This window comes from Acanthopagrus latus, chromosome 10 (genome assembly GCF_904848185.1).
Source record: "Acanthopagrus latus isolate v.2019 chromosome 10, fAcaLat1.1, whole genome shotgun sequence".
Lineage (NCBI taxonomy): Eukaryota > Metazoa > Chordata > Actinopteri > Spariformes > Sparidae > Acanthopagrus > Acanthopagrus latus.
The window spans coordinates 19,265,971-19,291,519 of NC_051048.1; the positions used below are offsets into that span (position 1 = coordinate 19,265,971).

General features: G+C 43.5%; 1 protein-coding gene across 21 annotated transcripts in view; it reads right to left on the minus strand.

The window, feature by feature from the left end:
* The window catches only part of LOC119027225 (adhesion G protein-coupled receptor L3-like), a 211,437-nt gene that overhangs the window by 90,254 nt on the left and 95,634 nt on the right, over window positions 1–25,549 (minus strand). For 16 of the 21 annotated variants that reach the window (XM_037112192.1, XM_037112203.1, XM_037112193.1 and 13 more), the window contains exons 5-6: window positions 13,681–13,790; window positions 1,379–1,393 (exon numbers count right to left, since the gene is read on the minus strand). In XM_037112192.1, the coding sequence (XP_036968087.1) occupies window positions 1,379–1,393; window positions 13,681–13,790 (125 nt within the window). The remainder of the gene's footprint in view (window positions 1–1,378; window positions 1,394–13,680; window positions 13,791–25,549) is intronic. The other 5 variants (XM_037112195.1, XM_037112212.1, XM_037112208.1 and 2 more) reach the window with 1 other exon arrangement.

The window sequence follows — 25,549 nt, forward strand, 5'->3', positions numbered from 1 at the left end:
CATCACATATAAAAACAAAGTGTGCGTGAAGGCTCCTTTCCCAGTAATGGGCCAGCAGCCTGACACGGCGCTGACAGTTTCTAGCCACAGATCCGTCGAGAGGTAAAAGCTGCTGTGCTCCGAGGAGAAGGCAGAGAAAAGAGACAGCAGAAACGCGGGCTTCTCTCCCTTGTAATCTCCTAAGATTAAACATGTTGTCTACCTGCAGGTGAAAAATGTGGCGAGATGCGTCCCGTTGACACAGCGCCTCGGCACACAGCTCAGCGGTTGCTCTGCTAAATGCTAAGAGGGTCTGTTCCTACAGTTGAAAAAGATGAGTTGTGCGAGGGTACGAGGTCAGGGTAGCGTAAGCTTTGTACTGACAGCCCACTGAGCTCTGAGGAGGTTGTAAAATATGCTTTTTAAGGATGTAAGCACAGAGATGGAGGAGCAAATGAAATATATTAGCGAAGTGATACAAAAGCAATCATGGCTTTCATGGGGAATTTCACAAAAACTCTTATGGCTGCGTCTCTATAAAGCCATCTCTATAAAATGCCATCTCGTTGTTCATTCTCTTTGCCACAGATTTCACTGACATGTCATTAATTAATTACAATGGAACTTAAAATGTATTGCATAGCTATTACAGCAGAATGCTTGACTCTTGTTTAACGATTCCATTTCCATATTTGACTTGAATCCAGCTTTATAGTTACCATCTGACATATTTCTAGCTCGTGTTAAAAAGGTAGCTCGGCGAACACAATTCTCCTGAGGCACAAGTGAAAATTTGTTCAATGTGTTCTGCAGCATCATGCGGTGCTGATAAGGTAAGAATATGACTGCTATGATCTGTCTGCAGTATTGACTGGTGAGTCCCTGAAGGTTATGGCCATCATCATGTTAGAGCCATAATCAAAAATGCTGACAGCTTATTGGACAAGCTATTGATCACCTCGTATAGGCCTCTGCTATAATATTATGCAGCTGATAAAGCAGAGCTGGAATAATCTGCAGTTATAACAGGGAATAAAAACATCCCAGGGTCACAGGGTGTCAGGGGAGAGCAAGTCTTTAAGGACCTAACCCTGAAATTATTAGCGTAGATGTGGCAATGTCAGAGGAGCTGTCTGTCTGCAAAGCTGCTGATAGACATGGATGACAGGAGTGCGGTGCAAAAAAATCCCTAAATGATGAGGAATTTTGCTCATTACGTTGACACTGTTTCACTAACTGATTTCATTTTCCCCATGAATGACATGTTCGACCTCAGCAATGAACCATACAATGAGCACCAGTCAGAAAAACCTGCTTTAGCAACCCGTCACCCAAAAAATGCAAGCGTACACCGAATGACAATGCAGATGACGAAGAAAAGTTGTTGGCATTTAGTTACCTTTTTGTTCCACTTCTATGATTAGGCATGAAGGGGAGAGAAAGACAGAGAAAAAAAACAAAACAATAAAGAACAGATTATTGATGTGACAACTGGGAAAGGTCTTTATTTTAACAATATAAGAAGAGCATGGGGTTAGTGGAACAGACACACAGAACATTCAATCAATCATAAGCTTTTAGGACGGAGGAAATAAAAAAAAAAAAGGCACTGCGTCACACATGAGCCTGCAGAAAAAAGACAGATTAATCAGGTCTTGTATTGTGCAAAATGTTGTCTGTTTTTTGTTTTTTTTGGTGTGTTCAGAACCTGATAAACAGATACATATATGAGTTTCTCACAACCATTAAATCATTCAAACAAGTGGCAGCTTATAGTCAAACCTTTTGAGTTTAGTGAGAAGGAAAAAAAACATTTCATTGCTCATATTTCACACTGTGCACAGCTGTAGTCTCAAACTGAATCACTGATGACCTAAACAGATGGATGAAGCTAGCATACTGTATAGTTACCAACCTAAATCACAGCACACTGCGAGTGGTGAAACATAATTTTAAATGTCTTTGATATTGACTGAGATCTTTGTTTAAACCTGTAATCACTGCTATTTGGTCCATATTGCATGTCTTGATGTTCAGTGTTTCAGCTCCGTTTTGGTCTCCACCAACGTCTACTGCAGAAAAATCTGATCATTTTTGCTTGTGTGCTGTTTTGTGTAGTTGTATGTTGTGTGATACTGACCAAACCTGTAATGCTAAAGTATATATATCCAAAATAATGAGCTAAAAGACTGTAAAATGCTGTGCAGATCGTCACATATTGTCGTCACATATTGTCATTTGTATAATTTTGGTTTAATACTGTATGCACTTGTATTTTAGAGATGACAGGCATTGGAATCTAATTTTCTTCATGTCTGACCTTTTCTATCAAACACGTATAGCTGCAGGTGTCAGTGAAATGTAAAAGCTTTGATTCTCCAGCTCAACAAGTATCCTGAAAGCCTGTTGAAAACTACTGTGGCTATTACATCTCAACTCTCTCCACACTATACGTATTACTTCCTCTCGTGGACAAGCTTTTTATGTCAGTCATGGCATTTTGCTGGTCCTGTCCCTTCCCCTCCAGTAATCCCGGTTCTAATAAGAGAGGATTAACCTCTGTTACCAGGGCTTACAAGAGTCCTCTCCTCCAAATGGAGAGTGCAACGGAGTGAGGTATGGAGGTCAGTGGGTAGGGGCGGGCGGGGTAAAGTTTGAACGATGGGAAAGTTATTAGAGGAGAACAATATTAATGCGAGGCGGTGAGCCAATGGGAAAAAAAAAAAAACGAGCAAGCGAGGTGGACCACGTCAGGCGGGGGTAAAGAGCTGAGAGAGAGAAAAATAATGGGGAGGGGAGAAGCTTTTCAACAAGTCGTCTGTGTTTGTCAGATCATAAAATTGTTCGCTGGTACCGGCGTGGCACCTCATCAACAGCAAACACTCCAGCTGTCACTGAAACACGATAAGTCCACACCGAGACTGAGCTACAATAGCTTTGGGCTACATCTGAATCATCATTACCGGCCACTCAAATTTGCCAATAACTCGGAACTGCACATGGACCCCATAGATCAAATCAAAGTAAACAGCCGAACGTCTCCAATCGAAGCCTCCTCACCTCCCATGAGCAACGGCCACACAAGGGGGACCTCCGGCGTTTCTGACTGAGCGCTCACCAACAGTGGCAAGGGGAGAGGAGGGTAATGATCTATAGAAAAAGGCATTAGTGGACGGGATGTGAGAAGTGGTATACAACGCAATCGCCGGGGGAGATGGTGTGAGAAGGGGAGTAAAGGATTCGGATGAAATCCCTGACAAGGAAATATGCCACTCCCAGGGCTACTGTACAGTAACGCGGCCCTGTGGCTTGGCCAGAGGTTGCCACTGGACGCAGCAAGGTCACCCCTCAGATCACTCAAACCAATTTGTTCCCGTGGCGTCGGCTCGTGTTTCACTGCAAATACAGCAAAGGCTGAGGCGCACCTGCGACAGGAGCCTCGGAGAGCCGCGTTTACGACGTCATGGATCCAAGCAGTGGAGCGGGGGGGAGCAGAGTGAGACGGAGAATTGATTCATTTGAAAAGCTTCTTTACTCCACCCCACCACCCCCATTGTGACCTTAATACGATTTTGGTCACGGCTGTCATTGAGTCACTAAAAAGCACTTAGCTCGCTCATCCTCTCATCCAATCCCTTTCTCTCCTTTCTCCTTGTCTTTCTCTCCGCCCCCCCTCTCTGATGTCTGAGCAGAGCGAAACTATCATGAAACACGCGCACAAAATAATACAAATTAAAAAATGAGGGTGCTTTTCGGAGCTACTCTTACCTCTGTGAAAGTGTTAACACCCTCTTCCATCACACAAAACAGCCCTTTGAGTGCCTCATTCATGAGCTCTGCATGGTTAAAAAAAAAAAGGATTCTATATCTTTAATTCTGCACTGAAGCACTTGACAAAGCCTCATCCTGATATTCAAGGACACCACATTTATTGGGTTATTTACTGCACACAGTCTAACGTGTCCCACTGGGTTCTTTCCACTGTACGTTATGTGTTTTCAGCACAGCCGAGGGCAAAAAACAACAGCCCATTTCCTGAAGATCTGCTCATTCAGGCACCATTTGAAGGTATACCGAAAATACAATTAATGGAAACACTTCACTAAATGGCCTTAATGATGTTGTTAATGGTAATCATGCTGCTCTCCAACACATCGTGCATCAATGATATCAACTTTGAATGATGCAGTGAGCTAATTATATGAATAAGAGATGATGAGCAATGAGTGGCCATTAAACTCTAAAGATGTGGGATTGAGCAAATGTGAAAAGATATACTTCTATTCAGTGATGGGTCCAGCCGGGTTGGATTTAAAGTTCTCGACATCTCAGGAACTTATAATTTGACAATTTTACTGCACCAATTTTGATGGATAAAGCAGCATAAGAAAAACAGCTCATCATTCTCCCTTTTGCAAACGGGCAGGACAGTTGGATGTTTCATCAAGAAACACAAGTGTCTGGCACATTTTGCTGGAGGCAAGGGAAAAAAAAAAATGACCAGCTGTAATCACCCTTCCTTGGATGCCAAGGCAAACCAGACGGAGGCAATCCCACCATTGGCTAAGAGATAAAAAAGGAAAAGAAAAAAGAAAAACCCCTTAAAGTTAACAAATCTCCACAGCTTGCCAATTGACAAATGTTCTGTTATTGTACATCAGTTATCAGGGAGAGATTTGCTCTTTTTCACTAGCACCAAACTGAGCTTCATAGAGTTGCACACCTGGAAGCAGCCCAGTGCGAGCACTCTTATCTTCTGCCCATTGAGAGAAAGTTTGCTCTAAGGCACTTTGATGCTGCTTACTTTATCTCAGGGTTAGACCAGGGATGGAAAACTGCTGCCCACACACATCTAGGATACACTTATAAATTAGTACTTTTGTTGTTTAAATATATTTCTATCTATTGCATCAGGCTGCCTTTATGACAATTACAGAAGCATCCAATCAGAGGAGGGTCGCTTGGCGAGGTCGGGGGATGATTCTGGCAACATGTTTCGGGCCAAAACGATAACTCACTGAACCGTGGGCCTGCAGCTTGGAAGGGTTTGGCTGCTGTATGGTCCAACCTGCCAAACACATAAAGCTGGAAAAACTCAACACGGCTGATTCTGCAGCATTCCTAATTGGCCAAGCTGTCGCACCAAATTTAATCAGCAGAACAGGCAACTTACATGTGTGGCTTCCCTTTAATGTATTTTAGTTCATGGTCGTAACATTACAATCTAAATAATAATTAGAGTGATTCAGCTCTGACAGGCAGACAATGCTGAGGCACCCCTCAGTTCAGCCGTACCACATGCTATACAATTCAATTATATTGCCACTGCATAATGCAGTCCATACTGTATTTGTTCAGGTAATTCATAATTTCAAAAAATAATTTACACCTGAGAAGTTGCCCTGCATACTCATCCGACTGGACTTCCTGCTCCAGGCGCATGCCAAGCAGCTAACAATGGGGACCTTTGGGCGACTGTGACCCTGTCGTGTGAGCGGCAGCTGTATGGATCTTCATTTGAATAATTAACGCTTCACGATTTCACACTAATGGTTGAGAGGTATCAGAATGGTATCATTAGCAGCTAATAGAGATTCATGGTGGAATGGCTGCAATATCTATTGCAATATCCCCCCCTCCTCTTTTTTTCATTCCCTCTCTCTCTCTCTCTCTGCCGAGGAGTTGCAGAGTGCAAACCCCTTAACTCCATCCCATCAGCTTTTTAATTAATGACACAAATTACGGGGCTTTGAATAGCATGTGCCTAAGGATGGGGGAGGACACGCCGGCTACCATCTCTCTTTCTCCCTATTCTCTCTTCATCTCCCTCATTTTTTCTCCCCGTCATTTCCCTCGGTTGGTGCTCATGAGTCTCCCATATGATCATTACAGGTTCCATTTCTCAACACTCCTCTTTTTCCTTCAACCACTTGTCTGCTCTTCCTTGTGCTCCCTTCTTGTACTTATTCAATCTCCTCCCTGGCGTCTCCTCTCTGTCTCCGCCGCTTTCTCTCTCCCTCCTACTGGGGAGCTGCTATGCTATCTTATAACCTTGACAGTGCAGGATGTGTGTGTGTGTGTGTGTGTGTGTGTGTGTGTGTGTGTGTGTGTGTGTGTGTGTGTGTGTGTGTGTGCTCACTCTTCAGTCTGTGAGCATGTGTGTGTGTGTTTGTCTCTCTTTGAGGGACAGGTGCAAGGGCTTGGCGCTGATCCAACCCGCTACCCATGTGGGACTGAGCAACAGAGGGAGAGAAGACAAGTGCAGCCCAGGAAAAACAAAATTAAATACATTTTTTTGTGGAACAGAGCGGCAACTGGAGCAGAAATAACCTAATTGCACCTCCTAAAATATGTCTTGATTTTGAAGGACCTTGAAATTATGGGAGAGAACAGAAAGATTGGGGCAAATTGTGGGGGAAAAGAGAAAATGAAATAGAGTGTTTAGTCTGGCGTGTGGCTGGACCTGAACAAAGAAAGACAAGGAAATGGAGAAGGAGCTTTGATTAGTGGGGTGATCATTAAAAGGAGAGACCCCCTGAAGAGACCGATCTCTAATTAGTGCTGTATCCTCGACATTTGGCACCCCGATGAGCCTTTCAAACATGTGTGTGTGTGTGTGTGTGTGTGTGTGTGTGTGGGTAGCAGTCGGAGGAAACACGAGATAAAAGCTTTGCTTGCGTTACATAAATGGAAGTGTTTATGAACATTACAGGAAGCTTGTTCGGCGTGCCAGAGCATTTATTCCAATATGTTGGAGTGTGCACATTGTTGTCGCTCCGTTAAAAACGAAGGATGATCCTGTATGTATGTATAATTGAGGAAAACAGAGAGCAGAACAGAACAAGAGTCTGATAGATTACAGCAGCTTATTCAGCTATTAGTCGGGGGAAACAGTTTCCACATGTCCAGATTCACCCTCTTTCACACCACCATTTATCCACATTGGTAATCACAGTGTCCTCCAACAATTATCTCGCCACTCAGCTGGGATTTTTTTTCCTGCAGAAGGACCATCGTTAATACTGACCCCCAAGCTGCTTCTTATTTCTCTTTTTTTTCATTCAGTGTGTTTGTTACTTGTAATCATGTTATTAAATCGGGGAGACTGACCTTTTATGGTCCATGTGACGATGGTAAACATGTAGCGCAGGGCGGTAAGCACCGAGGTGTTTTTTGCCTGTGCCGGTTGATTTGCTTGTCAGCAGGATTACAAAAAAAAACTACTGAGCGGATTTCCACGAAACTTGGGATCCATTTTTTTTCTTTCTTTAACATTGCAAGATTGCATTTTTGACATTTTTGTTAACTCCTCAGGGAATAATGCATGCATATTGATGAAAGAATTTGTGAAAAGGCTTTTGGCCAGTGTCTGTGAGTGAGCACACTTTGATGCAGATCCAAAGAAAAATCCCAACAGTCCTCCTTTAGTTCATTCAAGCCAAATCAATATCAAATGAAAACATTTTTAATTCTGCCACATCCAGATCTTGATAAGGTTTTGCATGACATTTTACTCTGTTATAGATACCAGCTACTTAAACGTGCCGCATATTTTATCATCAGCATTTATGCATCTCAGAAGTTAACTAAATGTCAGCCCTGCAACGTTAAAGACAGTGAGGAAAACAAAATACCAGAATCCTTCTGTTTATCCAGATCTGCATCAAAAAGTAGTGGGGTCTATTCTGGGCTGAGACCCATCCTTTATCCAGGTTTCACTGGGAACTAAATCATAAGCTCATTGGGAGAAATTTCTTTTCCATATTTCTGCTTTCATAACTGCAGCCCATCAAGTTATTCCATTTTTAAAATCTGTTTGCAGACGCCAGACATCTACCTATCTGCTACACAGGACGACAGCAACCCACTTTAGCTTTCTAGCTAATGCATCCTTGTAATCTACAATCAGAGACCTGCTTGTTCCTGCACCACAGCTTGTTGAATGGTCTACCAAACAAACATCCACTGCCGGGAAAAATGTACTGTTAATGTCTGTTTGTAGGCTAAATAGCCAATTAGCTAGTCAGGTGTAACAAAAGCACATTAAATCCTCTGAAGATTGGCCAGTAGAGAAGCTGCGGTGCCTATTTCTGCAACCAAAATGCTGTCTGTCATTGGCTTAAAAGCTGCAGATACCAGCACACGTTGTTTACTTTCCTCTCCTGCAGCAAATGAGTCTTTTAACTAAACTGTCCGTCAAGCACAGACGAAGACACGCCCACTCAAGGGCTTAAGGGAAAGGGAGCGTTTCTATTATTTCTGTCAAGACTTTTTTTTTGGTCTTTTTTCAATAATATAAAAAAAAATAAATTGCATCATTACTTCAATAAAGGATGCCTAATTGTGATTCTAGTTGTATTCTAACATATAAATCCTGGTAAAAGCAGGACATCTCTGCAAAGCACAGTTTAAAACCAATGCATGGTGACATGATCAATTCAGGCCACGACAGCAGTGCGAATCTGCTGTGTGAGATATGTGACAGAAAGTCATAGTCATCAGAGCTTGCTGTTTGGGTTAGGGAGTGGTCAGCTGTCACTGAGTGATGCTCTGGCATTACAGGCCCCCGTCACACATGGGGAAGAAGTGGAGCTGGTCGCTCAGGTGGGGAGAAGAAGGAGGAGGAGAGAAAAAGCTGTCTGAACAAGAAGGCTAATGCTCAGTGGCATTTCAGCGGGGAGTGAGGAGGGTGTGGTTGTGTGATCCATCTGCTGTCACGGTGTCGACTCCCACGCTAGACCTGATGAGCGGGGATCGGAGAGCTCAAGGGCAAAAAGCCACTGAACTTGCACACAATCTGCTTAGTAGATTTACCGATAGCAGCAGACGGAGTGATCCACTCCTCGAGAAGCTTAAAAGTTGCCGCAAGATTATAAGGAGCAAAGAGAGCTGCCACGGTGCTCTGAAGGTAGCCCGCCGATGAAGTTTGAATACTGAGCAGATCTACAGATCTACATTTGAACATCAGCTACAATAAATGTTTAGAGACAATAAAACAATGGGCTGGCCTGATGAGACGCATAACCGATCGCAGCCTCCACATTACAGCCAGTGCCATCCTGGTCACACAGGTGGTGTTTACCTTAGGCGTGACCACTGCATAATGGGCCCTGTAATCACACCATTCTGCCCAAGCTGCATTGTAAGTGATAGCCATGTGTACAGCATCAATTTCACGGTCTCACCTGCCAACTCAGAAGGACAGAGATTGGTAGCAGGTGCTCTGTAAAACATGCCAAAACAATCTACTCCATTATTCGTTGAGGGCCCCCTGAACCCGCTAGGTGTGTTATTATTAGCAAAATGAATTAAAAACCAATTAGGCGAGTTGGAAAACAATAGAACTCGACAAATTACATGGCAAGTTTCTATGAGGTGTGAGCTCAGGATTACGCCAGATCCGTTCAAAATTGGCGAATTGATAGCGTGATTATGTGTTCTGGCTTAGCTTCCGAAGTGTGAGAAATATCTGACAGGGCTGAGCCGGATCCCACTGTGCAAGACAGGATTTTACATTGCCCTTATTAGCTACAAACAGTGGGGGGAACTTGTGGCTTATGTATAGCAAAAGACTGCCAGCAGGTTTTCTTCCTTTGTTCTCTCACTGTCTTCTTGTCTGTCGCTCCCGCCAACCTCATCTGCCATACACACTGAAGTGTCAATTTTGAGAAGTGAACTGAACAAAAAGGACGTGTAATTATTCCCTACCTCATCCTTTTTAGGATTAGGGGTATGACAGCTCGTCTGGACCCAATCAGTCAATTTGCCACGGAAACAACACACTGAGGTTAACTGGAGGGAGGTGGCTGATGCTCGAGACAAGGACAACAACAGGAAGAGTCGTTCAGCGCCGGAGCGGGTCCGAATGCTTTCTTGTGTGACGACTCGGAGAATTTGAGGGGCCACCGAGGGGATGTAAGTGCTTCATTACTGCCAAGGAAGAACACGGGGCGGGCAGAGGAGAGACACGCACTTGCGTTGACCTCTCATGAGCTCGACCTTTGGGAGGAGCTGTTAAAGTGAAAGCTACACAGAGAGGAGCAAGCGAGGGAGAGCGGTTTTAATAAGGCGCTAAGAGAATAGACGTGCGTCTCTCCGCTGAACCGTGGACAGTCAAGGTGAGAGGGCGTGGTGGAGACGGATGTCAGCCGGCGGAGCACAGTCATGTCTATGAGTCATCATAAGAGGTCAGCGCATCACTTCAGCCGGAGGGTGGCCTTACTAATCTTTAAAGTGCATGTGGGAGCATGCACAAACTGAACCAGCACAAAGACGACAGCGTGCTTTGGCAGATGAAAAACTTGCCCTGATGTTCACAGGTCTCCTTATGATTTATAGGGTGTAAATACAAAATGAGTATTCAATTCAGCTTTATGAATCCACTACGTATTACTTTCTTTCTCATTGTCTCACCTTTGATGTTAGATCCCAGAAGAAACACAGCTCATATCAAATAATTGTTCAGGCGGCAGCTCAAATGAAAATATGATGGATGGCCTCATGCTACGGCACTGCCACACTGTACAGGCAAACACTGGCACACTTAGTAATTGTTGTAACATTCTTTTTTTCCCATCGTGACTGATGGAGCGGATCAAATCGCAAATTAATAAAATCAATATTGTATCTGCGGCATGTGTCCATCAATTTAGCACACCCCTCCGCTGTTATTAACGGGCGGATCCGATTGTACAATCTTGCCGGCTTACAAAGATACGGAGATGAGAGCGGTAATTTATCCGAAAAAAGAAAAGAAGCTCCCCAAGCAGAATACAGATAAAAGCTGCCAGTGAAGGTGGTCGAGAACGCAGGGAGGGGCAGCTGGGATTGTGAGGTGAGGGAACAGACGGGGGAAATAAAGAGACATGGGGAGGGGAGGGCAGTGAGAGACTCTTAAGGACAAAATGTAAAAAGGAAAGTCAGGGAAATAAAAAAAGAGTGTTAGGACTGAGAGGGAGAACTCTTCTGTGGAATACAGAGTCAAGACTTCACCACTGAAGAGAGTTGGAGTCATGGGTGGCTGCGTTTCTTATTACACACTCAAATCCTTCAGTCTGTCTCAGGAACTTGGTAAGGAGACTTGTGTTAAAAGCCCATCCACAATCGAGCAGCCATGTCTCAAAGCACACTCTGCTGCCGATGTAAACAGCAAATTATTAGTCACAAATTAATGAGCTAAAACAACCCTAACCCTGTTCAGCCTTCATCTTGGGGCGTCGATTGATCTTCATGACTAAGAAATGTACCTAAATGTGTCTCATTCACACTGAAAGGATCCGACTGCTTTATTTGGGCGATGATAACAAAGTCCACTGGGCTGTCACAGATGAATTGCATTCACACCCTGCAGTAAAAGTCCGTCTCCAGTGACCATTTGGGATTTTACTTTGCGTCCCCACTCAATATACAAATAAACGCCTACATGACTTCTGCAATGTTTATGCATTGCCAGCAGGTTTTTCAATCCTGCGATGTCTCTGGGCACGATCCATATTTAACTGTACGCCACACAAGTTGCCCCTGCCTACCCTCCCTGGTGCACCCCTAATTGTGGCCCTCGTTACTGTTGCTAGAACAAAGCAGCCAGGAGCAGTTTTCCAACAGCTCAGCAGACTGTTTTGTGCTGCGACTTGGCTTTGGTGAAGGGAGTTGAGTGTATTATTAAAAAAGCAGGCAGGCGGTGTTGAGGCAGACGATTGACTGTGAATGCCATGGGTCCTGTGAGTCTCATGACATTTACGTTGGACTATTTGCTGTTACTTTGAGGCAAAACCAAGCCAAGCATTAGATGGGACTTTTATATATGGTGTCACAAGATGTCTACTATTATACATGAGTTCATGAAAATTTTATTTTGAGCCTTAACTGTCCAATTTGTAGGACAGTTAATTGTGGAGTGTCACACCCAACTTTGGGTGTCGAATTTAAGTATTTAAGTTACAAATTGAAACTATGATACAAATTGGAGCGGGAATGATGGAATCAGGATGTGGTGGGACTGGGTTTGAATAGATGAATTTACCAAGGTACTGGCTAAGGTCTGGAGTCGGTCCACTCAGCTGGCCCACTGCTCCTCCAGAATGGGTTAAATGCAGAGAACCAGCTTTACTACATCCTTTAATTGTACGTGATGAAGATAAAGTTTCTTCTCCTGCTTCTAAGTCCTGCACACTGGACCTTTAAATGGAACAATGTTGGACCAAAAGTCCATAAATGGCATGCAAAGCCAAACACCTTATGTTTAAGTACTGACAGAAGCTCAGAGGGGCACTAAAAAATGGAGGGTTAATTAAAGTTGTGTTACTGCATTAGCTTCAGTCAGGTCACTAGAAAGACAGTGACACCAGGTAGCTGAGATAGCAAAATGTGCAAATTGCAAAGAGCGAGGTATAAAAGAGCCATCTGCCGGCTCTGGATCACAGGTAGAAATGGTTTTTACCTCACAACATAAAAGCTCCTGTCAGGCGGAGTAGTGAGGGAGCCATGTGAGGACATCAAATGTTGAAAAGACGGTTTTGATTTGAATTATTAGAGTTCGCTTGAACCCAGCAGCTGCAGACTACACAGATAAAATGACCAAATATTTCCAGCTTCACATCATGTTGGCAGACGTAATTATGGTGACTTTGGTGTTCCGATTCAAAAGGTCATTACAACACAATACCTCGGGTCATACAGCAATGTCCAAGCCACTTCCTCTGACCTCACCTGGACTTCCTCACTGGTGTGCTCATCCTGTCACCCCATGCTGATTCTTCCATTCCCAGCCCGAATGTCTCCACTCAAGTTATGTGCAGTCTGACCGTGTTTTTTTTTCACCTGCTGCACTAATTAAATCCGTTTTTTATTTACTCCCTTCAGAGATGCCTCACTGGATTCGACATTAACTGGCGTCCGCTGAGCTGAACTGAACCGAAAACAACAAGCATGTTTTCATTTTGATTAAAGTCAAACGGACCTTTTTCTCGCTGTTGTGCTAACAGAGACATGACACGATCAGACATGATTCCTCAAAGATATTAACGTGCTGTGAACTGGGGGAGCTGATGGGAAGCTGATGAGCACCAGCTAGAAATAAAAACTAGCTAACAATTTCTCTGACTGATGACATTATTAGATATGCCGTTTTAATCTTATTAGCATGTTGCTGACATTATTCTAAAAAACGAAGTCCTCAGGGATACTGGTGGTGTAATTTCATAGGTATATACTCTAGAAAAAGTATAATAGGAAACCAGAGTAGATTTATTTGTCACAACTGAGTGTAAGCTGGCACACTGTTGACATAATTGCTGCCGTGCAAGATGAAGAAAATGAAGGGAAAAAAGCGTTGTGCTCTTGTCAGTTACAACAAAGACTTTAACGTTTGATAAACAGCAGTATCGCATCGATGGGTGAACATCACTCCACACTGATGTACTGTATCATCCCTCACATGTGCGCGACACTCTCAATAATGTTTCTTGTAGTCATGCAGGGTGCTGTGTTTTCCGGATCACAGGAATCATCCACCGCCGCGTCTTAATCTGCTCAACAAAACTGGATGACACCTTTCGAGATATTTTTGAACACTTGGAACATTAAGAGCATGCATGTTGATCGACTTCCTCCGTGAGTCACTGCTGTAAGAGAGGAAATGAGGAGGGCTAAGGAGAGCATTAGGAGGTGGTTAGGAGTGTGAGAGAAAGAAGGAGTACATACTGTAGGGTACACATTCATACTGGACTTCCAGGTATTTGTAGGTTCCTGGGCAGGGGTCAGGAAATACATCTGGTCCAGCCACAACAGCACACTGGGTCCGGTTATTACATCTGAAAACAGAGGAAAGATCATCAGACAATCTTGTTCTTCTGAATAGCCACTTTACACAGCGGCACATTAGTCAGATGTTTAGTGTGTAGTTAATGAGGTTGAAAGTATTTAATTGTGTAGAGGAGATTATGACGATTATGAAGCCCCACTGGTGATGAATCACCAAGTCTCTCTCCTTAAAGAATATACGAAGTGGGTATTTTTATATCTGGATACTTTAAAGGGACACTCTGTCATTTTTAAACATTCGATTAAGTTTAATCGCAGTCAGGAAACATGAGTCATCTTATGAAAATAGATATGAAACGTTGTCTGCGTCACTGGGCTTAAAGTCGACACATTTACAACGGGAAGCGTGTATTACAAAATGGGATTGTGAGATTTGTCAGACACCGGCGCTCAACAGGCCAGGAGGGTCCACTGACAGCCGTTATGACATTGGGTTATGTAAAGTGAAGGATTCAGTGGATCATACCGATGAGGGAAAAAAAAAAAAGCCTGGACACTTTAATTTTGATCATATATCAACATAACTCTTGTGAATTCTGCAACTTTACTGGAGGTTAATAAAATATTTTGAGTGTCTTATGAATAATCTTAATTCCAGCTGAATGATCTCTAGTTGTATTGACACAGAATCACTTTTGGTCAGGGTCACTATTCATTCGTCTGCCATTTTGCATTGGAAAGCTATGATTCAATCTGATTGTTTAAGAGGAAGTGTGCCGTTTAGATAATTTAGCCACTGGTTGGAGTATTGAATGAGCATTTGTATTTTTCATGTGTAATCTTTCTACATAACAGTGAATGGTATTTATCATAAGCCATTGCTTTAGATTGTAGACATTATAGTTATGGTGTCACATGGCTAAATAACTAATGGCATAGCATAAGGAATCAGGCAACAGTCTCACATACTACCCTTGATTAAGTCGGGGGGGGGGGGGGGGGGGTAAAAATTAAGGCAATGAAAAAAAATGATATACTGGAGCACAGTTATGTAACGTTTCTAATCTTGAGGGATTGCGACGTTCACTCTTCTCTTTAGGATCAGGAAGCACTGTCGTTGCAAAATTCATTTCTGTTGAGGAGCGAAGTTGGACGTCACGGACCTACAACCAGGCTTTAAACCATGTGCAGGTTATATCGTTCCCACCACATGATGGATGGTGGCGGTGGTGGCGGAGGGGAGGCGGGGTAGACCCAATCAACTGAGTGCAAAATCATCTCCAACGTGAAATGTAGGTCTTCATTAAAAAACACAATTATGGCTGCCGGTGGTGTTCTCATGTGTCATTTTGTTTTTGGCAGTCATCAATCAAAGCCCCACTTCATATGCACGGAGAGCCTCTCGCCACACATAATAGCAACACTTATCCCACAACATTAACTCTTAAGTGTTCTGACAGGTATTGATCTGTCCGTGCTCTGCATCCGTTCTGCAAAATGCAACGCGGGAAATAAAGGGCGGTCGGGTTTCTGTTTGAGCGCCCACTGTGTGTGTGATCCTCATGTGTGCTGCTGCTGACGAGCTACAGCATCCGTCAAATCTATACTCATTTATGATCTGCCATTATCTGGCCATATATGGAAAGGTATTTATTCCCCAGCGTGGCCGTTCACAGTGTAAAGTCCTGTGAAGGTCAAGGCGGGGTCTGACACAATGATTCATACGCCACAATTAAAGGATTCTCTACACCTTAATTAACATTGATTGGCTGCCGACTGATCAATCGAACCAGTGAGGGACAAGCAAAAAGGGGCCCATCTCATTTCAAGCCAACCCAGTAATGAGATATGGTCTGCCGAGTCTCTCCCATGCGAGCTTTATGGGTACATGAACCCAGTGCCCGCCCTCCCCCATCACCCTCTGCCACTCACTCACTCAGCTGTCTGCGGCCTGTCCCTGCACATGAAGAGTTAATTCCCAGGCAGTAAATGCCAGTCAAATAAATAAGGGGTCAAGCCTGTGAAACTGAGAAACAATTATAGAGGCACGCTCCTCATCTCTACACCCCTCTTCCTGACTACCATTTCTAGTTTAGCTTTGACACCCGGGGAGGGGTTGTAGCCTAATCAGCGAGTGAGAACACAAGTTAAGATTAAGTGTCACATAGTGTTAGGAGTGAGATGGATGGAGGAGATGTAACAAGCTAGAGGTCGGAGCAGAGACAAACACTTGCATGAATGGACATTCACTTGTGCTCAACATACAGTTTTCTTTTTTAAGCAACGTAAGATTAAATGGTCGGCTTGTTTTGTGGGCGGATGACGTGATGTGTTTGATTCAATAATGCTGCCCTGCAGGTCAAACAAGGACCGAATCTGGAAGTTTAATCACGGTTTGTAATAACTTCCTCTTGAGGGATTAACCATCATAATGTGTATTTAACGTGGATTGCAGACTTAATCCCAGCCTTAACATTTATCTTGACCCATATAGAAAAATCCCTTTTATCACTGCTGTGCTGTGCATTTCTTTGTTTTTACCTCAACTATCACAATACCCCCCTGGTCAGTTTCTTCCAGTAGCATCTAGGAGAAAAACCCCCATCTCGAAAGGGGATAAAATAAGGTGGAGGAATAATTACAATTAAATGTATCAAGCACAAATCAATGGCAGAGTAGGAGGCCGATCGATGGAAGGAGAAGCTGCCCACACCACGTGCCACAAAGACTTCACAATTACCAATTAGAGGGGTAATTAGGATTTCATCAGACACTTGGCTTTGATGGAGCCCTCTGAACTCACAGGGAGAGAGGGAGATGGATTCACTCTGAGTGATGTATTCAAATACGTATAGAAATATGTGCTTTGCATATTCACTATAGAAGGTAGAAGACAGCAGGTAGTCGGAAGCAGCCTGAACGCTCTAATTGGTGCCTTGCTGGTAGCTCAGCTTCTAGCGGCATATGGTAAACAAAAGGTCGAAATGTCATCTTTGAAGCACATACAATGGTAACAGATCATGTTGTAGATGTTATCAGATTAGATCTGGATATAAACCTCTATCAGGGCAAAGATTCTAAAAGAGGACACACAACTCAAGTCTGCAATTTGGCCACCAACTGCCCCTTTTTATCCACGTTCCCGCTTTTCCTCCCTTATAGCTTTATTCCTCCTGTTCCCTCGTCTGCTGTTTGTTATAACTGGCAGATTAGAGCTCAGACTGCCAGCTGACGAGGGGAGATGTGGCACAGAGCACAAGAGCCCTATGTAAGCACAAACTGTAATGACTGTAATCGCCAGCTGATCCTGCTGCTGCCTCTGATGTAAGAGGGGCTGAGTCCCCTCCAGTCCACTGACCACTGACATAGGACCAAGATAAATATGTAACAAATAAATAAATGGGTGAATAAATAAGAAGAAAAAAAGAATCTAACCAGTTGTCTAAGACAAGGACGATGCAGCTGCTGACAAATCCAGTCAGATATTATGTCCATAATGGAGAGTAATAAAGGAGAAGTGGTGTGCACCACTGTTCCCTTTCAAAGCTAAAGTGATTTATTATATCCAATGGAAAATACCAACCAAGTAAAAGTAGCGGAGGGGAAAAAAAGAAAATGATGCAATGCTCGCTGTTGAGTGATTTTCCATTGGATTCATATCAACGATGTTTGCTTGAGGTGCGTCAAATAAGAACGGAGACGGTTCAGCTGGCGTTCTGCATCGAGGGGAGGTCTCTCCGCAGAGTTCTCCTGCAGTTGGTGTATGTTTGATGAGAACGTTCCTGTCAGGGAGCGCAAACTCTCCCATTTGCTTTCAGTTAAAAAGAGCAAACACGTCCAGAGTGCCCCGCCTCCAAGAGATTCACGCACACACACAGGTATTGGTTCATGTTTTAAGATGAGAAAAAGATGCACATGGTGCTTTAGGGACTTGGAGTGTGTGTGTGCAAAGACAGAGTGCATGTTGTCTGATTCATGTGTACACTGCAGTGTCTGTCTGTGTGTGTATGTGGCAGGCTGTGTACACACTTGTGAGGGTTTGTGTTCATAAGACCAGAAGGGAGGGGAGCCAGTGTGTGTGTGTGTGTGTGTGTGTGTGTGTGTGTGTGTGTGTGTGTGTGTTGGGGGTGGGGGTGGGGGGGGAGTGACGGACGGGTCAATATCCCCGTCTCTCTGTTGGGACCCATTACGCTTTAGTGATGGTCTTCGCCACCCACGGTCGACTTCATTCATTATCTTTCCCAGCTGCACGCCGCAGCATCCATCTTTTCTCATCCAGCCTGTCTCCTGGCGCAGCACAAAAAAAAAAAAAAAAAGCCTTTAAAACTCCCATGAAAAACCTAAAGGAAATGTTACAAGAGGGGAAGCGATGGCCTTGAGCCTGTGCGTTTAGCTCTTGAGTAAAACCAAGAAGTATTAAAAGGTAACTGTTGATTATTGATTAGTGTAACTCTTTTATAGGAAGAGGAATGATCAGTTTAAGCCCACGTGGAGGCCCTTTGTTCATATAGAGAAGCCAGTTAAAGAGCATAATGCATCATGTGTTCTGTTGTGGAACTGCTACAGAATAATGTATCTTTCATATGTTCTGATAATTTGGCCTTAATTCAAAGATACCCCGAGCTGGGGATTATGAAACAAACTCTAACAACCATGCTAATGCTCTCTAATTGCTGCTTCCACTTCTGCGTGGGAGGTTGGTGTGTGTGTGTGTGTGTGTGATTGAACTCAAACTACACTGATTTGATTATCTCGTCTGCTGAAGTACAGTGGACCACTACTTCACAGAGAGGTGTTACAAGCCAGAGGATTATCGCAAAGATGTTTTAGTTTTTGTTGTTGGTTGCGACAGGTGGAAAGCTGCAAAATGATTCATGTCGTTGAAGCGTATATTGTGGTATCAAACAACAAAATTCTTCTGAACTGGCAAATCAGATGTTGCTTGCAAAGCGGCGAATGTTTGGTTGCGATGTCACAAGTATGCAACCGAGGCCCCTCAGCCGTGTGTCCCATGGAGAAACACGGAGGACAATTCCTACTCAGGCCCGTGAGAACTGACCAATCAGAGCAGACGGGGCTTTTTGGTAGTTGGGTCTTAAAGAGAAGAAGCATTCAGACAAAGGATGAATACAGGTGCTGCAATACTAACCTGGTAGAGTATACGTTGAGGCGTCTGTGCTGTGTGGGTGCACACTTTAAATCTCCAAGTGTTTTGCACAGAATTGTAAATGAAAGGAGAAACACAAAAAAACAGCCTTGTACAGCTGTTCCTATGAGCACCTATAATCACTGTCCCTATTTAATTCAATAAGGTACCTGTTTACCATCCAGCCTTTGATGCACGAGCTGCCAGTCAGCCGCAAAGACTTGGAATCTCTTTTAAAGATTATATGATCGTCTTCTTTCCCAACAAAATGATCTAAAGCCAGGCTGTGAGACTGCTGATCATATTCAAAACAGTGTTTTCTTTGTTTGTGGAGCATTTGATTTTATCATCACAACAACAGAGTCACCATATATTAATTATACCAGAATAAATTCTACATCTTCATATGGCATCTGTGAACTGGGTAGAGGCTTACTTGCTCATTTCTTTTGTTCCTTATCTTTGTGCATATGTTTGTACTTTCCTGTCACAACCTTCGATACATACATATATATATAAATATATATGACCTATCTGCACTGAAAGCCCCCTGTGTTACACAGTATACATACAGTGTTAGGGGTTAAAGGTCAAACTTGGGAGTACACATCGACTTGCTCTGGTGAATGAAAAGGATTCCTTTTAATTCAGGCTGAATCCACATCAAGGATAGGTGCATCTATATTCCATCGACCTGCACACAGATCTCCTGCACTTGTACACGAATACACACCGCATTCTGTACATTCTGAGATGATCTATAATGGCCCCGCTGTTGTTATTACTGCTAAAAGCAAATAAGTTTCACACACCATGAGAGCCGCTCGACGCTGCTTTAAAAGCAGGAGAGGAAGATTGGGAGTAAACGTATACAACACAAACACAATGACCGAGTGTGGGCGTGGAGTGTTGAAAGGAGCTCACTGTTCTCGAGTAGTTCACGCAGCGCGCCGCAAACACGGATAAACATCTGCACTCGAGTGCATACAAGCACCTACATATCCAACAGATGTTTGTCAATGCGATTCGTCACATATGGAGGCGACTGAACGTCAGATTAACACATCGCGGCGTGGCCTGCTTGCTTGGTGGCATTAGCAACGTGCTGCACATCAAAAAACGAAACATCAAGCTGTATCACACTGTTTGTACAAACACCATGTGTGACAAAACATCAGCCATATTCATATTTTCATAGGATTAACTATGTGTAACTAAGCATAAATGAATAAACTGCCAAGTGGCTGTCCAGTATAGAGAAGATGGACTGTTTATGTGCATGAGCTATATGAATGACCTTTATCAGGCTCTATTAAGTATGGAATAAGAGTTTCATTAGGGCTGGTCAAACAAAGGTCAAGCTTGATCAACTCACATGAACTACTTCCACTGCTTACATAAATTCATGGCTACTTCTAAAAAAAGAAAAAAAAAAAAAGAGGAAAGAGCATCTCCCGCTTGTTTTTTTCTCCTCCTGACAAGCATAATCCCTCTTAGCCATTCACACAGATTAGCAGCTTTCATAAGATTTTTACATCACACAGTCCCCCCCCCAATATTGTATTTGGAAGATAAGCCGCACTTCATCCCAATGCAACAACAATCCGAGAAAAAGACAGTGGCACTGAGGCACTGCGGCTGGATGTGGAGTGCTGATCAACCGCAGTACAGACTTTCTTGAGTATTTTTACAAGTTCCTGCTGAGAATTTATGGATGCGGGCTATATGTGGCAGTACAGTGTTTGGAAACAGTCCAAGAGCCCAAAGTGAGGCTTGATAAACACATGCTTTTTGCTGTTTCGCCGCGTGCTCGGACGAGTGGGCACTTCCACCGAGGTGATGACTAAAACGATGTTCTGTAACTGAGAAGGGAGATTGGGCTTGTTTATAGCTCACGATGATGGATAAGACAAATATAAACACCGGTCAAAACATTTCTATCTCTGATTCTTTCTATTGGTACATTTCCGCACTCACTGCGGCTTAAAGCGAGAAGGAATCCTGCCTCGTAATACATTTTTCTTCATAGTTCATGTGCTTTTTATTACCACTTAGTTTGGAGAGGAAATGTATACAGGGTTTGTTTTTGTTAACATATGTGGCTTTGTGGTAATTGTGTATTCTAACAATGTTGACTATATGGTCACAGTCTGTAGGGCAAGGACTTACATCCGCCACTGCGGTCATGACAAGTTTAAGTTGCCGATGCACAGTCCTCCAGCAGCATCGAGACCCTTAATGCAGCGCAGCAGAAAAACCCACACTTGTTTTGTTTCATATGTTGGTGTGTATATTTTGCTTAAACTACCCATTTACTTTACCGCTCTCTTATTCGCTGATTTCAAACGTGAAATTAAACATGAAACAACAATTAGCAGATCTGAAACAACAAAATAAATCATGTAAAATGTCAATTTACCCTTGTTTTGAAATGGGATCTGTGCACATTTCTGTTGCAGTTGGAAGATAATTGTGTCTTTGGGGCCAAATAAAAAAGGAAAACAGGAGAAAAACTAAGACTTGGTTGCAAAGACTTTTCCGGGCTGTTACTTTGTCAGACAACACATGGATCTGAGGTCGAGCCAGACAAAGGTTATCACCTCAGGGTATGCGCTCCTCCCATGATGAGTATTGCTTCCGAGGAGGAATTTATTTACCTCGGGTCGGCTGCTGTTCTCGGCGAGGCTTAAACCACGGGATGTTTTGTGAGAGCGGAGAGATCTGTGCTGACACCAAAGGCTAATCAGCTGTGGTAAACATTTTGTAGTCAGACAACTTTGGAAGAGCAAGACATTTCCTATTTCTTTTTGCACTGTTTCCTCATACCAGTGACTAAATCTAAAATAACCCGTAAATCTCAGACATATTAGACAAACCTTTGTGCTCCTTGGAAGATGTTTTCTTCACCTTTAAGTAACCCTACCAGCTTGCTCCAAACCACACTGTGTGGGAGAGCTAAAACAAAGGGAAATGTGTTTTAACTGCGTGGTGAATGTGCATTAAAGCAGTTGTTGTAGTAAGAAATTAAGTCTGAAGCCACAGCTATTCATCTAAACCCTGGGACACATCAAACTCGAGAGCCACTGCGATTTCTTTGCAACAGTTTTGAATGCACCTCTTGTTATTTTGGAGGAGAAGTAATCCAGCTGCAGACAGATCAAACTTGCGCAGCTAGCCTCTTTGAAATTAATCCATCTATTTCAGTGCCACAACAGGTATTAGGTGATGCAATTTCTCTCTCCACCTGAAAGGTCAATCCGTGATTCTGCACATGCTGTAGACATCTATCTGGCTGTGCACACCGAAATTCCATTAAAGTTGGAATGTGGCAGGCGCTGGAGGAGCGCTGGGGGAGTTTGATGCTTCCAAATTCAACATTAGGGAAGACGAAGAAAAAGAATCCAAATAAATCCAGTGAGACTGCTTTTATAGGAAGGGGGCAGCTAGAGTTTATACTGCGTGCATTGTTTAAATTATACAATGAAAGCTTGGCCCTGTATGGTAATTCATTTAAAATGGGCGACCTCATATTGCCGCAGTTCAATTGTTTTCCTTCACTCAGTGGGAATACAGAACCATTATTTTAAGGACAATAGAGCTTGTGTACTGAATTCCCCTTTGACACCACTGCTAGGCCCATTTCATACATGCGTTCACATGTACAGCTTATCTCTGCTTTCAAGGCAGGGGCACAGCAAGTGGTCGTTTGGAGCGCAGACACGAGTGTCTGAGTTCCATCTCCAAAAGGGCAAAAGATAAACTCAGCCGAATAATCCTCCTCAGCCGCTCTTCCTTGGATGTCAGGAGATACACATCTTGAAAATTGCGCGGAGCTCGAACAGAGAGCAAAGAACACTGTTTTGTTTAAACTTGATAGTGATTCCAAGTTCTGCCAATATTAGTTTAAATCTCTCTCTCTCTCTCTCTCTCTCTCACATACACACACACATAGATTGAACCGCAGCCTTGAAGCCGGAGTGGAGTGTCCGATAAATAATGCATCATCCGCACTCTGTTTTCTTTGTTTTACCCGTTGAGCGAGCTGGATCCACCGCAAACGTTCACTGAAATTACACATTTTCCATTATCATTATTGCTGCTTTTTATATCGCAGCCACAACTCGAGAAAAAAGAGGGGTGTATGCAAATGACATCATCATGCATGCAGAGATATGATTTACATGATGCAGAAGCCACGGTGGCTAATTAAAACACAAGCATGAGCTCTGCTGTCAATATTTCCCTCGACTGCTCAAACTTAAACAAGGCAACTGGGATTTCTTTCATGGAGGTTGAGACTGACAACTCAACACACAATTTGTCACACTTGTGACACAAGATACGGTATAATGTATGGGGCTGCCGTTTCACCGTATGATCTGTGAGTAACATATCATCTGTCTTAGAGGCTTTTGGGTTGTCCCATTTGGATGGAATTTAATCGAGAAAAACAAATAGTTCTGAGAAACCTTAATAAAAGGCCTCAACCTGGAAACTGATATGAATTTAATTAGCATGCAAAAAGTCATTAGAAGCAGCAGTCTTTATTATTTGGAGACTGGTTATTACTAAGTCAAATGGGCTAAAAAGAAAAATTATTTCCCCCTAGCTTGAGGAAAAGAGTTAATTAAGACATGTTTTGAAATCTGTTGCTGTGAGAAGAATAGGCATTGATTGGAAAAGCACTCCTACTCCACTCAGAGGCACCCACACTGTGAGGACTAACCTGCTGACACTGATATTTGTTACACAAGCCTAATAACACATTTTTTTTGATGCATTTCTTCCATTACGAGTAAACAAATAAATAAAAAGCCGAGTGTGTGATTTGAATATCTGTCACTCTGTCAAAAAACAAGAAGCGTCTAATCTCCGGGTATGTAAATCACAGACGCCCACGGGGTCTCTCCAGGTGCCTGTAAGGAGGCAGAAGGGAGGATTGAAATGTGCAATAACTTCAAGAATCGATTTGTTTGGTGGCTGAGGCTTATTCACCGGGGCCTGCCTGTCTAATGATTTACGATTTCCGGGATGAATTTTTCTATTCTTGCCAACACATGATGCTGCTCCCTATCTTCCCCGTGATGCTTGATTTATCTTCCAGCCGCAGCCCTAGGGACTCTCAGCCCGTAGGCCCATTTTAGGCTAAGCCTCATTCCAGAGGGAACGTGTAAAAGTAAGGATTGGCTCATATTTTTTTTACAACCGCAGTCATATGAATATTAATGGGTCATATATTGAAGAAAAACGATCATTTGATGTGCGAGGTGCGAGAGGAGATTTCTGATGGCCATGTGCACACGCATGTGCATCTGTGGCTAAATTGAAGTGATGTATGTATGAGCATCTCTGCAGGCAGGCGGCATCCACACACTCAATATACTCTTCCTGCAGCATCAAGGAATCCATCCTGAAGGATTCCAGAGACAGGCCCCATTGAATTGCTGACCAGGGTTAGCCTTTTGAACCATTCCTGCTGAGATTCTAAGCCCATCTCAAGAGCATCTCTGCAAGCTTCAGATTCTTCGGCCAGATACCCAGGGGTGCCACTGCTGTGCTGGCCTTCTGACGGACGGACAGGGAATAAAAACAGAGAGACAGAGATACCGCTTTGACTTTTCAAGGCATCGAGTCCCGTTTGTTACGCACAAAGAGCGACGTCTGCTGCTGGTTCGAGTCAAAGGAGAGCTTTGGGGGAGACTTGTGTGGCTGTGTGCACCACACAGTGACAACAAAACAGATTCTAATCCTTTGCTTGGACCATTATTCAATCTCTATTTTGGAAAATTGGAAGAAATTCTGAGGCTTGTCTGGATAAAGAATACAAACTCTACTCACACCAACACACAAGAACTGGATTGCACTCCATTCCCTGTATTTATAATCTACACACGAATCAATAAGCACACTGTATCCCCGATCCGCCAATCTCTCTCTCTCTCTCTCTCGCTCTCTCTCTCTCTGTCTCTCTCTCTCTCTCTCTCTCTCTCTCTCTCCTTCCCCCACCACACACACACACACACACACACACACACCAAGGCCTGCCTTTAAGCACAGATTTTTCATTTCCAGTCGCTGTCACCATGGTAACTTCCAATGTCCGACTTGGGCCAGTATGTGCTTCCAGCACTTTCCTTCTTCAAAGCCCTTTTTTCAAAGCCTCAAACCACATTGCTTCTCCAACGGTCACCCAGAGTGCTTAGCTTCTTGAAGGGGTGTTTGGCTGCTAATTACCTCATGTGACAAAGGGACGCACAGGTGCCTTTAATAACAAACCACTCTATCTATACCAGCCACAACGTTTAGCAATAAATAAACCCTTCTCCACAGCTGCTGCTTCATAATCCTTACAGTGAAAGAACGGAATTAAACAGGCCAAACATGACCTTGCAGGATTTTACCCAGCCATTTCAAACCTGCGTGTTTTTGCTCACTTCAACGTTTTTCCGCATTCAAAATGGCCACCTTTGTTGCCACAAAGAGGAGTGTCTTGGCAGAGCCGTCCGAGCGACAATCAAATATTCCTGTGTTGACCGATCGATGAACGCCACCCCTTGACCTTCCTCATTCACATCTCAATAATGAATGACGAGCCGGGGTTATGAGTAACCTCAGCGCTCTAGACAGGAGGGGTCAGGCGTCGATACCTCGGCAAGGGTCCAG